Source organism: Meriones unguiculatus, chromosome 11, assembly GCF_030254825.1.
Source record: "Meriones unguiculatus strain TT.TT164.6M chromosome 11, Bangor_MerUng_6.1, whole genome shotgun sequence".
NCBI lineage: Eukaryota > Metazoa > Chordata > Mammalia > Rodentia > Muridae > Meriones > Meriones unguiculatus.
Genome location: NC_083359.1, coordinates 5420925 through 5434212, shown reverse-complemented (window position 1 = coordinate 5434212; position 13288 = coordinate 5420925). Strand labels below are relative to the sequence as shown.

General features: G+C 41.5%; 1 protein-coding gene and 1 long non-coding RNA gene across 4 annotated transcripts in view; one reads left to right on the top strand and one right to left on the bottom strand.

Moving 5' to 3' along the window:
* The window catches only part of LOC132646277 (uncharacterized), a 184593-nt gene extending 173534 nt beyond the window's left edge, over window positions 1-11059 (top strand). Inside the window, exons 2-3 of the long non-coding RNA XR_009584395.1 lie at window positions 3402-3501; window positions 9766-11059. This is a non-coding gene — a long non-coding RNA (uncharacterized LOC132646277). The remainder of the gene's footprint in view (window positions 1-3401; window positions 3502-9765) is intronic.
* Shisa6 (shisa family member 6) overlaps window positions 1-13288 on the bottom strand; it is a 280010-nt gene that overhangs the window by 143488 nt on the left and 123234 nt on the right. For 2 of the 3 annotated variants that reach the window (XM_060363485.1, XM_021644313.2), the window contains exon 4: window positions 4780-4875. The exons of the other annotated variant lie outside the window; for it this stretch is intronic. In XM_060363485.1, the coding sequence (XP_060219468.1) occupies window positions 4780-4875 (96 nt within the window). The remainder of the gene's footprint in view (window positions 1-4779; window positions 4876-13288) is intronic. 3 annotated transcript variants of the gene reach the window in all.

Sequence of the window (13288 nt, the reverse complement as noted above, 5' to 3'; positions counted from 1 at the left end):
GCTGGCAGCCTGACTTGTGATATCAGCCTCAGGAAAATCATAAGAACCTGATGTTCTCATCTCCCCCAAAGAGACTTTAAGGACAGCAACATAGAACAAGCTATTGTAAGCCTGCCTCCTGCCTTGTAGGAAGTAGTTAGAATGGTAGATACTGTAGAATAATGAATGGAACTCATCACTCCAAAGATGTCCCAGCCTTCTCTAGTATGCCACTACTAGAGACCATGGGGGAATCTATTGGTATCCATGTTTTTCTGCTTTTAAGGAGGGCACCTATATTTATAGGGCAGAATTGACATTTCCCAGAAAAGGGAGCCTTTGCAATACATCCTAATGTTTATCTTTACCCTGCACAACCTCCTATTTCCAACAAAATATTCTACAATCATGGCCTAGTTAGCTACATGGGCCAATGATGGCAGGTCTACAACTACGCATTACCCAGGGAAATGTGTGTCCTATGACACAGAATGTAGATTAAGTTTCAACAGCACCATTAATCAAGGCAGTGAGTGATGGAGTTCAGCTTAGATGTCACACAATATTTCAGGCAGTATGTTACTTCAATCCAATCCTTTCTTGGAATGACTTGAGCCAGAGGGACAACATCCATTTCATTTGCCATCTTGAAACCTAACTTCCTCAATGCTAGTTAGCCTGTTTTTCCAAGTAGGTGCCATGAAGACAAACAGGGTTGTATTAACCCACAGGTGGGCTTTGGGAGGCTCAGGAAATGTATGCAGGAAAATATTATCCTCATATTGATTTTCATGGTTGAACTGTTGTTGGCACTACTCTAGTTTCAGGACAGAGTTCTAGGCCAGTTGGAGGTGAGTGACAGCATTCTTTCAGTTTCCTACAGGCTTATGTCACATGTAGAGCTTTGAGGAGTAGCCACTATTAAGCAAAATGGATGAGATTGCAAACAGAAGAATCCAGCAAAGACTCTCAAAGGTATTGTGGTGGGTGTTGTTTGTCTGATATCTTTTGGTTTTATTTGGAAAGCAGATATGTCAAGAGATGGATTCACTGAGTGAGGGCAGCATTCTCCATTAGCTCAGGTCCATCCTTGATTATAATACATCAATTTTAACAATCAGACATCATGTGAACTTGAATCAATTACAATAAAACAGTATCATCATAAGGTTATTATGTTCTTTCCTAACCATAGGACTTAGGGACAACACTGTGTATTGTCTAAGGTCATGTGAAATACCCTTGAAAAAATCTGGACACTCCAAGCCAATGTCTTATTCTTCATATTCAGTCGTTAACTCAGCAGTGAATAAGCATGTACTATACAAGAAAGTTGCCCTGTGTATACAGATCAGACAGCAAGCAGTGGTGTAGGGTCACCATGCTTTGGGTTGTGAACCTAAGAGTTCCCCCGCTTTGCATACACATGGGACCGTACACTCCTCTTTCATAGAATACAACACTGGAGAATGGTCCTATGTGGTACTAACTTCACACATGCCATTTTCAGGCAAGCTGGTTGAGCCTCTTCTCCTTCTTGCTGTTCATCCTGCCTCACTGTTGCCATGGAGACTGAGACGCCTTCTGAGCTCTGTGCTTTATCTGGAGTCCAGCCTTCAAATACCTGGTACAGTTCAACCCACTCACTCTCCTGGCTCCTGAGACTGTGAAAGTATCTAAGCTAGATTCTTTTAGTCAAATGGCCCAGGAGTCTCCTTTACAATCTGTTGGTGATCTGAGAGTTCATGCTCAAATGCTAATGTGTAAATGGCAGCCTATGGTTCCATGGAGGCCCATGTATGCATATGTGTTATTTCTAGAAGAGAATATCTGATTTTAGTCCTTACAGAAAACAAAACTACGACAGCACTAGATGGATGCACAGGTGGGAGATGTCAGCACGGCCCCAGAGTGATGCAGGTCAAACCAGGGGGCAGGCCTGGTGAAGGGCTACAGAGAGACAAAATTGAGCTCAGACACAGAGAAGAGTACCTAATAGGGTGTTCTCCATTGATTTAGTGTCTGGGTGTGGAAGTGGGTCTCTGAAAGCAGCCTTAACATCTCTTCTTCCTCCAGCCACCAAATAGCAAGCACAGTAGTTCCTTGGTCCTGGGCATCACCCAAAGCTATGAATAGATAGAAAACTTTATACCTGTTTTCTTACTCCCTTGAAAAATGCAGCAAATGCTAGATTCATGGGTGTCCCACCATGATGCCTTCCCAAATGCCCCACCTGTACTGTAATATCCCCTTCTCATCTCACTGACCATCTATTCTTCTTCATTCTTATTCTAGTTAGGCCATTTGCCCAGAATCATTGTTGGCTAAAATCTATGCATTTCATTAATTTTAAAACCAAATCCTGGCTTTATTCCCTTCCCAGCGAGTCAGAGATAAATTGATGTTATTTGTGCGATCTCTAGAATATCCAAAGCCTTACCACAGCTCTTGCTCAGATATGGGACTTAAACTGCCAGAGAGACACACTGCAGCTTCCTTTGTTACTGAGATTACAAACTTAGAATAAAGGCTGTGGGTTTTCCAGCTTGAAAACCCCATCATCTTTCTTAGCTTGCTTTTTTCTTTTGTTTCCTGCCTCAGACACCATGCTGTATCTTGTTGGACATAAAGACTGATCATATCCAGCCTCTTCTCTGGCAAGAGTCACTTAGAGAAAATGCTCCACTCAGTGACCCCCCCCATGGGGTCTAGAAAGATCTTTACTGGGCAGAAGCTCTGATTTTCTCACCATGTCTCCATCTCCCAGGTAACCTTGGAGCAATCTCAACACCTCCTACGGCCTCGTAGTTCTTGTGGCCTGCTTTATAGAATCATACACACTTTCTTTCCATTTCCAATGAACAAGAAGGCTTCCACTTCAAGGCTTTCCCACCCTAGGGTGCAGGTCTTTGCTCTTACCTCATCATCCATCCCCAGCAGGAGTAATACTCTCCCACAGTACTCTCTGGACTCCCTCTGCTACCATTCTTTTGCTTACTGTCAAGACCTGACTTTGTCTGCTTGCCCAGTGCAAACCAAACAACATTAGGATACATTGCATTTTGCCTCCTATTTGAATCCTGTTCAATACAGAGTTCACCCATTTGCTGTTACAGCTGAACCACCTTCAAGGAATTGCAGTAAGGGTAGGTTGAGAAGTCTTAGTAAGTTGTTGCATTCTGTTTGAAAAACATATTTGTATGTTCATATACTTCATGAGGTATATATAGTAGAAAGCCAGCCTCCAAAATAGTGTTCAATGTCCTGACACCCCCCCCCCCCGATAATTTTTGTCCTGGATAGCTATATCCTGTCCCAAAAAGAGCTGATATATTCTATAAGATATGAAAATCATGGTGTGGATAACCAATATATCTGATCATAAAGACATATAGCTTATGTCTATTTCTTCTTTTATTCAGCCACTCCAGGTATACCCAGCCAACATATGAAATCACTCAAATAGAACACACACAGAGTGTTATGGGGAGGGACGGAAGCCTCCTACCAATATGATATCACGTAAGTATGACATCTTAGAATTATATCTGGCAACACCAGTCAATACTTTAGATGATTCAGTCCTGCCTAACATGATGACTGAAAACTCACAAGAGACTCTCCCAAATCCCCAACCCACAGAAATCATGAAAGATAATAAATGTTTATTTTGCTTTAAAATGTCGAGTTAAAGCCTTCTGTTTCATGGCAATAGGTAATTACCACTAAGTGGAGATTTAGGGGCTGGTAACTCCAGGTTTGAGCTGATACAAGTGTCTCTAGGGTAGTTCTGTTTTTTTGTTTAACTGTGTAGCCCATCCCCCATTTTGTAGCAACTGGTTTCATTTTGACTCTGCAACTCTTAATAGCCACAAATGCCACCTGTATCCTCAATAAACTTTATTTAGACACAAATAGACAACAGAAAATACATACACAGATACAGTTATCTTTTTATCTATAGGATAAACACACATCACAGGGAATTTAAAAAGTAGGAGCACAGAACATAACAAAATAATGTGAAGTCCTTATTCACTCACACTTGAAATGGACACATATTTCAGAGGAAGACAGAAATGGAACATCCCAACAACAGGGTTCACATTTGGTCTATAACAGCACACAGGTGTTGGGAAGGTAATCGAAGGAGTTGGGAATCCAGTGACAGAATGCTTACAACACTAGTAGGACTATTTAAACAAAAGACAGAATCGTGGAGGATTCCGTACCCCTGCACAGACGCTCTGCAAGCTGCCGGCTAGGTCGTAAAGCAGTTTGGCAGAAACGCTAGCTTAGCTTTCATCTTGCAGCTTGAAGCTCTAAATGACCTATACCTTTGTGTCCACATCACAGAGTTTTACAGAGACACACTGAGAATGCCGGAACTGTCCATATACACGCTGGCTTAGACACTCACAGTACAGAACATTGACATTGGGTATAAGATAGGACTTTTGAAAGAGAAAGGAGTAACAGCCCCGAGGCAAACACACAAGTGCTGCATCCATGGTAGGGTTTCCCACCATGCTGCCCGTGGTCCCTTCCCATGGGGAGCCACTAGCACTTGTGTCCCCATCATGTACAGAGTGGAACAGATGTGTCTTGGAGGTCTGTTACCCTATAAAGTCATAAATGTGACCGGCTGGGTCATCTCTGTGCCCAGGACATGCTGCCATGGAACCATCTTACTTATTTCTGATCCTGGGGAAGCCTCAGGACTCCACACCATCTTCACATTTCAGATTGGGATTCCCTAGGCAACCTCTGTATTTTAGTAAAAAATTGTTTCCACTGTACCCTTCGTGTGTCCTCTTCCTAATGTGACAAATCCAGATGAGATGAAGTTATGGAGATCTGGTCCTCCACTTCGGTAAGCATCCTTCCCATAATGCCCTGCAAGAAGATGGGCAAAATTACCTGACGCATCCATGACAGCAACACAGAAGACAATCACAGCTCCATCTTGTCCAACAATGATGGTGTGCTTATGTTCAAACCAGCAGCTAAGCCACAAGGTCAAAAAATATTATATATTATAATAAATATAATATATACACACATATATTACTCAGAATATATTCTATATATATATACACATTATTTACACACAGCTTATATATGTATGTATGTGTGTGTATATATATATATGTTGCTATGTGACAAAAATTAATGCTACGTTGAAAGTTGAGAAAGGGAGACACATGGTTTGACTGTGGCATTTCTGAGTGATCGCTAAGTACACCAGAATGTTACTTTATAGATGTTCTTCAACTTACTGTAGAGTTGCACCATCAACCCATGGAAAGTTGAAGCATCTGAAGATGAAAATGCTTGCTGAACATTGTAGCTTGGAAACACAGCACAATGGAGTGTCAGCTGTTTCCGCTGTGTTGCTGGGTCCCTGCTATTGTTCATGGACACTACCCAGTATCACCAGAGAAGACCACACCACATCTTGGAAGCCCATGAAGAGATCCAAACTCCCAAATGTAAAATCATAGCTACTGGTTGAGTACTGTTTTTGTAAATCACAAGGTCCGACAAGCCAGACAGTGAATCAAGCTAAGTGAGGACCCACCATCCTTTCTTAAAGTTAGCAAGTACAGAGAAAATGATTAAATAAAATGACAGGGCTGTAGAATTTTGAGCAAGTGCATTACAAAAAGATAGTAAAAGATTCAAATAGAATGCATAGATACAGGCTGGAAAGAAAGATCTGTGGTTAAAAGCACCCATCTGCACCGACATAGCTCATAAACATCTGTAATTCCGGAGGGTCCAACATCCTCTCTGGGCCTCTGTAGCCAGTGCACACATGTGGTGTACAGACAAGCAAAACACTCATACACATAAAAAGGAAAAAACCTTCAAAAAACATTTTAAAAACAGAAGATCTATAGATTTTGGTAGCTCCCTTGGAGAGATTGGAGTATGAGGGCTACGGATCCCTCCTTTCAAAATGCCCAAGTTCCCATCCATAATTACTAGGTGATTTTCCTTTGTTGTCTTGTATCTTTGTTTTCCTCCCTTCCAAAAAACAGAGGAAGGGGCCCGATGGAAGTTCCTATCTCTTGTGTTTATCTATGAATTATGCACAACCTGCAGGACCACAGATTACCAAGTCAAGAAAACCAAGCAAAAGTGGAGCTGGCAGGTGGAATGGTGGCTATAAAACACTGGCAACGTCTTTCTGTTTTCCTTTCTTGCCTTCCAGCAATAAAACTATATCCCCTAACTGGCAAGATACAGACATCTTCATATGCACTGAGGTAAGAAAAAGACAAGGGCAGATTAAGGACTGTGAGAGAAAAAATTTAGAGAGAAAGAAGTAAATATTCTACTTCTGACATTCAAATAGGAATCCGCGATGTGCTTGAAATGCAGACATCATAAATCCTGAAGAATTAACTCTGCTCAGAACCACCCTCACCATATATACACGAGCATAAAGGAAAGTCAGTATGCATTCATACTGGCATAGTGTGCAACACAAATTGAACTCATAATAAGTAAAGATAAGGTGTTTCTAAAAAATTAGATTTTTAAATACAGTAACATTATAAAATTTCAAGCCAGTGCTTTAAAAAAAAATAACACAGATGTGGAGAAAGAGGAACCCTCCTCCATTGCTGTTGGGAGTATAAACTTATACAACCGCTTTGGAAATCAATCTGGTGCTTTCTTAGACAATTAGGAATAGTGCTACCTCCAGATCCAGCTATACCTCTCCTAGGCATACTTCCAAAACATGGTCAAGTATACAACAAGGGCATTTTCTCAACCATGTTTGTAGCAACTCTATTTGTAATAGCCAGACTACAAAAACAACCCAGATGTCCCTCAGTTGAGGAATGGATACAGAAATTGTGTTATATTTACACAATAAAATGTTGCAAAGCAATTAAATACAAGGAAATCATGAAATTTGCAGGCAAATGGTGGGAACTACAAAAGATCATCCCAGAAGCAGAAAGACACACATGGTATATACTCACTTATAAGTGAATATTAGACATATAATTTAGGGTAAACATACTAAAATCTGTACACCTAAAGAAGCTAAGTAAGAAGGATGATCTTGAGTGAGATACTCAATCTTCATTCAGAAAGTCAAACAGGATAGACATTAGAAGTCCGAGAAAACAGGGAATAGGACAGGAGCCTACCACAGAGGGTCTCTGAAAGACTACCTAGAAGGGTATTGAAGCCGATGCTGAGACTCGTAGCCAAACTTTAAACAGAGTGCAGGGAATCTAATGAAAGAAGTGGGAGATAGAAAGATATGGAAGGGATAGGAGCTCCACAAGAAGAACAACAGGATGAAAAAATATGGGCCCAGGGGTCTTTTCTGAGACTGATACTCCAACCAAGGACCATTCATGGAGATAACCTAGAACCCCTGCACAGATGTAGCCCATGGCAGCTCAGTATCCAAGTGGGTTTCCTAATAAGGGGAACAAGGACTGTCTCTGACATGAAATCAGTGGCTGGCCACAGGGGAAGACAATACAGCCAGTCCTGATGAAACCTGATAGCCTAGGGTCAGATGGAAGGAGAGAAGGACCTCCCCTATCAGTGGACTATGGAAGCAGCATGGGAGGAGAAGAGGGAGGGAGGGGGCTACAGCTGGGATACAAACTGAATAAATTTTAATAAATAAAATAATAAATAAATAAATAAAAAGAAAAATTAACAGCAAAAAAAAAAAAAAGATTGAAATAAAACACACGCCAGGGTTGGTGGTGCACACCTACAATCCCAGCACTCTGGAGGCAGAGGCAGGTAGATCTTGAGGCCAGCAAGGTCTACAAAATTGGGTCCAAGACAGCCAAGGTTTCTTTTCGTCAAAAAGAAAAAAAAAAAAAGAAATAAAGAAATAAAATGCAAGTATCTTATCAGGCAAGAGTCAATTATTTCTCTTTTTAACTATAATTTTGTAAGGTCTTTTTCTATAGTGAACACACAATTCTCTAATACAAACATAAAAATAAACACCTAGAAAAATATATCCCATGCCAAGAAAACAAAATTGGTTTTTCTTTGCAGGGCATGTTCTGGAGACCGCAACACAGAGTAACTTGGGAATCGTGTGGAACTTTGTAAAGTTCAGATGTCCAGACAAGCTTCAAACATTCTGACTCAGTCAGAGACCAGTCAAGCAGGGGTATTTAGACAAGCTCCTTTGGCTTCTAGTGGACAGCCAGTGCAGAGAACTACTGCCCCAGTGCAAGTGGAAACAACTCAAGCTAGAGGCTTTATGTGAGCAGGAAAGGTCACTGACCGTTTGCTAGGGTCCCCTTAGGTGCTATTTACATTTAGGGAACCAGCACTCTTCCTTTGCAAAGTGAAGTCAGTCCCCAGTTCTTTCCTTCTTATCCCAGTTCCCAAACTAGTGTGCATCAGAATGCAAGAAACATTTTAAATAGATGGATTCAGCATAGAGGAGACAGGAATCGGCGAGTTTGCGGTTCTATCATCATCCCTGTGTCAGAGATAACAAAATCATGAGCATCCTGCCATTGAGTCCCTTGACTCTAAAGCACATTACATCATTCACTCTTGAGCTTTCCACAGTGGGAATTCTTGTTGGAAAACTGTGGTAACAATTCATAGCTTCCATGGCATTGTCAGTGCAGAACTGAAGGCTTCTGCCCAAATCTCAAACTATGTGACAGCTGCCAGCAGCTGGAGAAACCATCTTTCCCAAGAGAAGAAGGGGTGCATGGAAAAGGTGCATGTTACCGACCAAAGGCGCGTCAGGATCCCCTCTTCCATAGCAAGCACAGTTGTTGTTCCCTTATCCCATCATAGAAAGGAAGAAATAATCCAGAGCCCTCGTAAATCTGGACCTCATTAATTCAGAACCTACGATGCATCCTGAAGAATTTGAGCTGCTTTATTTTTGTGCTCCTTATAAATAAAAATTTTGATAAACAAATCAATACTAAGGAAGATGGAACATAAAACAGAGCTTGTGCTGTTTACAAATCATTCTTACCTGCCAGACGAACAAGGTCTCTTGGGACTAAGCATAACTCTAGTACTCTAGGGCTCTGCTTGTCTGAAAGTGAACTAAAGTTTCTGGATCGCTGCAGGCCAGGCAGAGGGATGGAGACTCTGCAAGCATGGCTTTTGACATAACAACAGATGACATTTTATAGTATTTTATAGCTTACACAGATTATTTTGCATATACTAGATTCTTAACATTTTAATCAATACTGGTTGCAGGTCATTTATTTTCTTTATTATTTTAATATTATCTCCAGTTTTATTGCTGGAAAAACTGAGGCCAACAGGCAAAAGCTGGGAGACACCTAAGTCTGTACTTGTGTTAGTCTTCTGACTATATATACTATGCTCATTCCACTATGGATACCTAGCTTTGCCAACACCTCATAAAAACCCAGGTTCATAGAGCTGGTCAGCAGTGCATCTTTAATGTCACCCATGTCTGGTACCTTCCAAGTCCAGTCTTTCTGCAGCCCTCACGCCAGTGGCCTGAGCAGTGACTCTTTTCTAAGACTGTACCCAAGACAAATAGTGGAAATGTAAGGAGGAAAATTCTAGGACGTAACATCCAAGTTCGTGGAAATCAATTTTGAGTGGGGGAAAAAAATAAATGCTGTGTTGATAGCATTAATAATGAGGCAGGACTAGGAGTACTGCACAGGTTGAAGGGATTCTGGGGTCAATTCAGTTTGCCGAATTTTGAGTTAAACAAATTGAAAAGCTTTGTGAAAACCAATTCTACTGATTCCTTTTTGGTCTGTCTTAAAACAGGGCCTCATTATGGAGCCCAGTTTGGCCTCAAAGTCCCTACACTCCTACATCAGCCTACCAAGTGCTGGAAACAAAGGTGTTCATCGCCACCCCAACTCCTCTGTGATCTTCAAAGGCACCTCTAAAGAGAGTTTTTCTGGAAATGAACCTGTGAGGTTGTCACGAAAAGCGCACTTACCACTTCAACCTTGGATTGCTCTATGGTCCTCAGACTTGAGCAAACGTCTGACTCTGCAGGACAGCACCAAGATCACTGTGCTCCAGCTCTAGAACTCCTACATGGGGGGTGAGCCCTAGTAATTGTATTCCTAACAAGTTCTTGAGTGTAATGATTAATCCTCACTATCAACTAGACTGTATGGAGCATGACCCTAAGGATTGGTGAGGCATGCCTGTTGGTGTGAGAGTGAGGAAATGTCCAGAGGGAATAAACTAGGAAAGACTTGCCCTCACTGTGAATGGTTCCATGACATAAGCCAAGCATCTGGAAAGACTAGACACAGTAAGAGGGGAAAAGCAGCAGAGCTGCACTGCCCTCCTCCTTCCTGGCACAGCCACTCTGTCCTGCCTTACCTACTACAGACTGAATTCTCTAGACTCCAAGTGAAACCAAACACTTCTTTGAAGTTGTTTTTGTCAGGTCACAGCAACAGGAACAACAGCCAGATACCAGGGGAATGATGCTACACTGTGCCTCAAAGACCACAACTTGTGATCACTATGTTGGGACTAGTGACAGGTAAGTCTTTAGCTGGACCCAGAGACAAGTCCAGGATGATGCAGAAGTCTCCGCACAAGCAAGGAAAGGAGGGCTGATGAAAAAGAAAAGCCCCATGCCTGTGGCCAATCAGAAGAGAGGAGCCGATGTCTCTCCTGTTTCACAATGATGAACGAAGTTGATGCTCTGATATGAAGGATATGAGCAGATACCAGCAATTTCAGAGGATGTCACTCAAACAACCACCCTCTTCTCCATACTACAGACACTGCCATCAATCTTTCCATGTCTGTCAGCTACCAGAATCAGAGGACAAGGGAGAGCAGGCTCTCTCTAAGCAAACTGGAACTACAGAGAAGCAACCATGAATGTACATCATGGCTATAGGTAGAAGCAAGCAAGAGCTCTGTGAAGTATGCTAGCAAAGAAGCTCAAGGGTCTCCATGTCACAGGACAGAGAAACATACAGTCCTCGCCAGGAGCCAGGTGGCTCTGGGCTTCAGAGCAGGCATGCCACCACCTGCTGAATGCAACTGGGTTCAAGAGCACTGAGGTGCATCTCTACCCCAGGTGCTACCACCGTACCTTCATCTGAACTATTGACAGCTCTATACAAAACACTAAGATTTGTTTCTCCTGTCAGAATTCTGTGCCCTTCTCAAATCTCTTCAGGAGCCACACGTCAGAGGTAGTCCAATGGGGAAACTGTTATTAGGCATGAGGATATTAAAGCAGAGAGGTCCTGGACTGTGCCCCTGGAGTGGGGCTGTGCTCCTGGCACTGAAAAAGAAAAGGCTAGAAGAGAAGGAAATCTTCCCGTAAGGAAAGTTGCTACAAGAAATGGGGGTCAGGGGAGAGGGATGGAAAAGTATCCAAGTGGTGATTTCTACAAGATGCAACAGAATTTTGCATCTGTGAAACATGAGGCAGAAACAACCACATCAAAACTGGTTGCCTGCTGCATTCCTGGACAACGGACTGGAGAGAGAGAAACTGGTGACGTAGTGTCCAAGGAGGATTGCATGCTGCACACTAAGTGAGAAGGACATGGAGATAAACATTGGTAGGACACAGCAGACACTCCAGGATTCGAAATCCATTTCAAATAAGACTCCCTGAGGAGGGACAGAAGGGACAGTTCAGAAGCAATAATTAAAAGTTAATTGTTTGTTGTTTTCCTGAGCAGATGGAAGGCTTCGGTCTTTAAATCTAGAGAAAGAATCAAGTCTTCAACTATCTATTAAAAGGTATCAATATCTAAATATAGCCTGATGAAATGTCACTTAAAATTTGTTTAAAGTTCAGTCCAACCTCATAAAATATGAAATCTATAGGAGGTGAAGCTACCCTCTTAAATACGTTGGGAGGCTGAAAAGAAGGCTCAGTAGTTTACGGCATTTACAGAAGAGCAGTGTTTGGCTCCCAGTACTCACAAGCACCTTCAGCTTGAGGGGACCGAACACACTCCTCTGGCCTCTATAGGTGTGCATACAAACACATACATAGAATTTTTGTTTTTAAAAAGTCTCAGGACTCATTTTGGACAAACAAACATCTTCACAGAGGCACATTCTAACCTGGAACTCCACTGACACCTCCTTTCAAACCCATCTAAGCCAAAGGGACATAAAACAATGTTCCACATTTCCTGGGGGTTTGAGAAGGTTAAACATGTTAATACACACAACCTATATTACACAGTCTTCAGAACATTAGTGTTGAGCCTTTTTTTTTTAAAGAATTTGTTAATATTTTGAATAAAGATGTTTCGGTTCCCATTAACTACTTCAAAATTCATTGGAACTAATGAAAGGAAAGGAATAGCAAAATTACTCAAAAAACCTGCAGATTTTTTGTTAAATAGATAGAATAGTTAAGAGCTCTAATAGTATGGTTAAAGGCACACATAAAGATACACAGAGAAATCAGTTCAAAGAGTACCAAGAACCAAAACATCAACCCTAAAAACTGTTAGAAGAGAATATAGGAAAATGCAGATCAGATTCTGAACTACAGAAGAAACTACTGAAAAACTTTGAAAACATGATATATCAAAAGCAATCATAAAACTATATACTCAAAGCTAGAAAACACACTGATATTAATACCAAGAGACTATAAATATCCTCAAAGCAATAAAAGAGAAAACAATCCAAATAGGGAAAACAAGAGAAAAAACATGCCGCTTACAGAGGAAAAAACCCAACAGGCCCAAACACATAAAGTTAGTCCTCAGTCTCACAAGTAATCATGAAAATGCAAATTAAAACCATAATGAACTAGCATTTCACACCCAGCAGACTGGCAAAAATATAAATGCCCAAGACCTCTGACGTGAATCCTGGTGAAAGGATGACTGGTAAAACTGCCTGGAAAAGACTAGTGGCAGTGGCAGACAGTTGGCTCTCATAGAATCAGTGACTTGGAGGCTGACCACCCCACACCATACACATAAGCAAGTTCAACGCAACGTCGTTTGTAATTAAAACAGGGGTTCTGTACATGCACCGTGGTGTAGCCGTCGAATGTGAGCATGCAGCAGTGCAAAATGAAATGGAATAAGTGGATGTGAACTGACAGTAAATGTCAACACGGATGATCTCAGCTATAACGCTGAGCACACAAAGCAACCTGGAGAAAAACAGGGCGACCGGATAGAGAAGGGAGCTTTGAAATATGCAATATGATGTTTGCTATTGTTTGAGGACGTGAGCATGCATAATGTTACACAAATATAAAGACATTCAGCAAATGTTTAAATATACATTTCAAGGTAACAGCTACTTCTGCAGTAAGAACACAAAT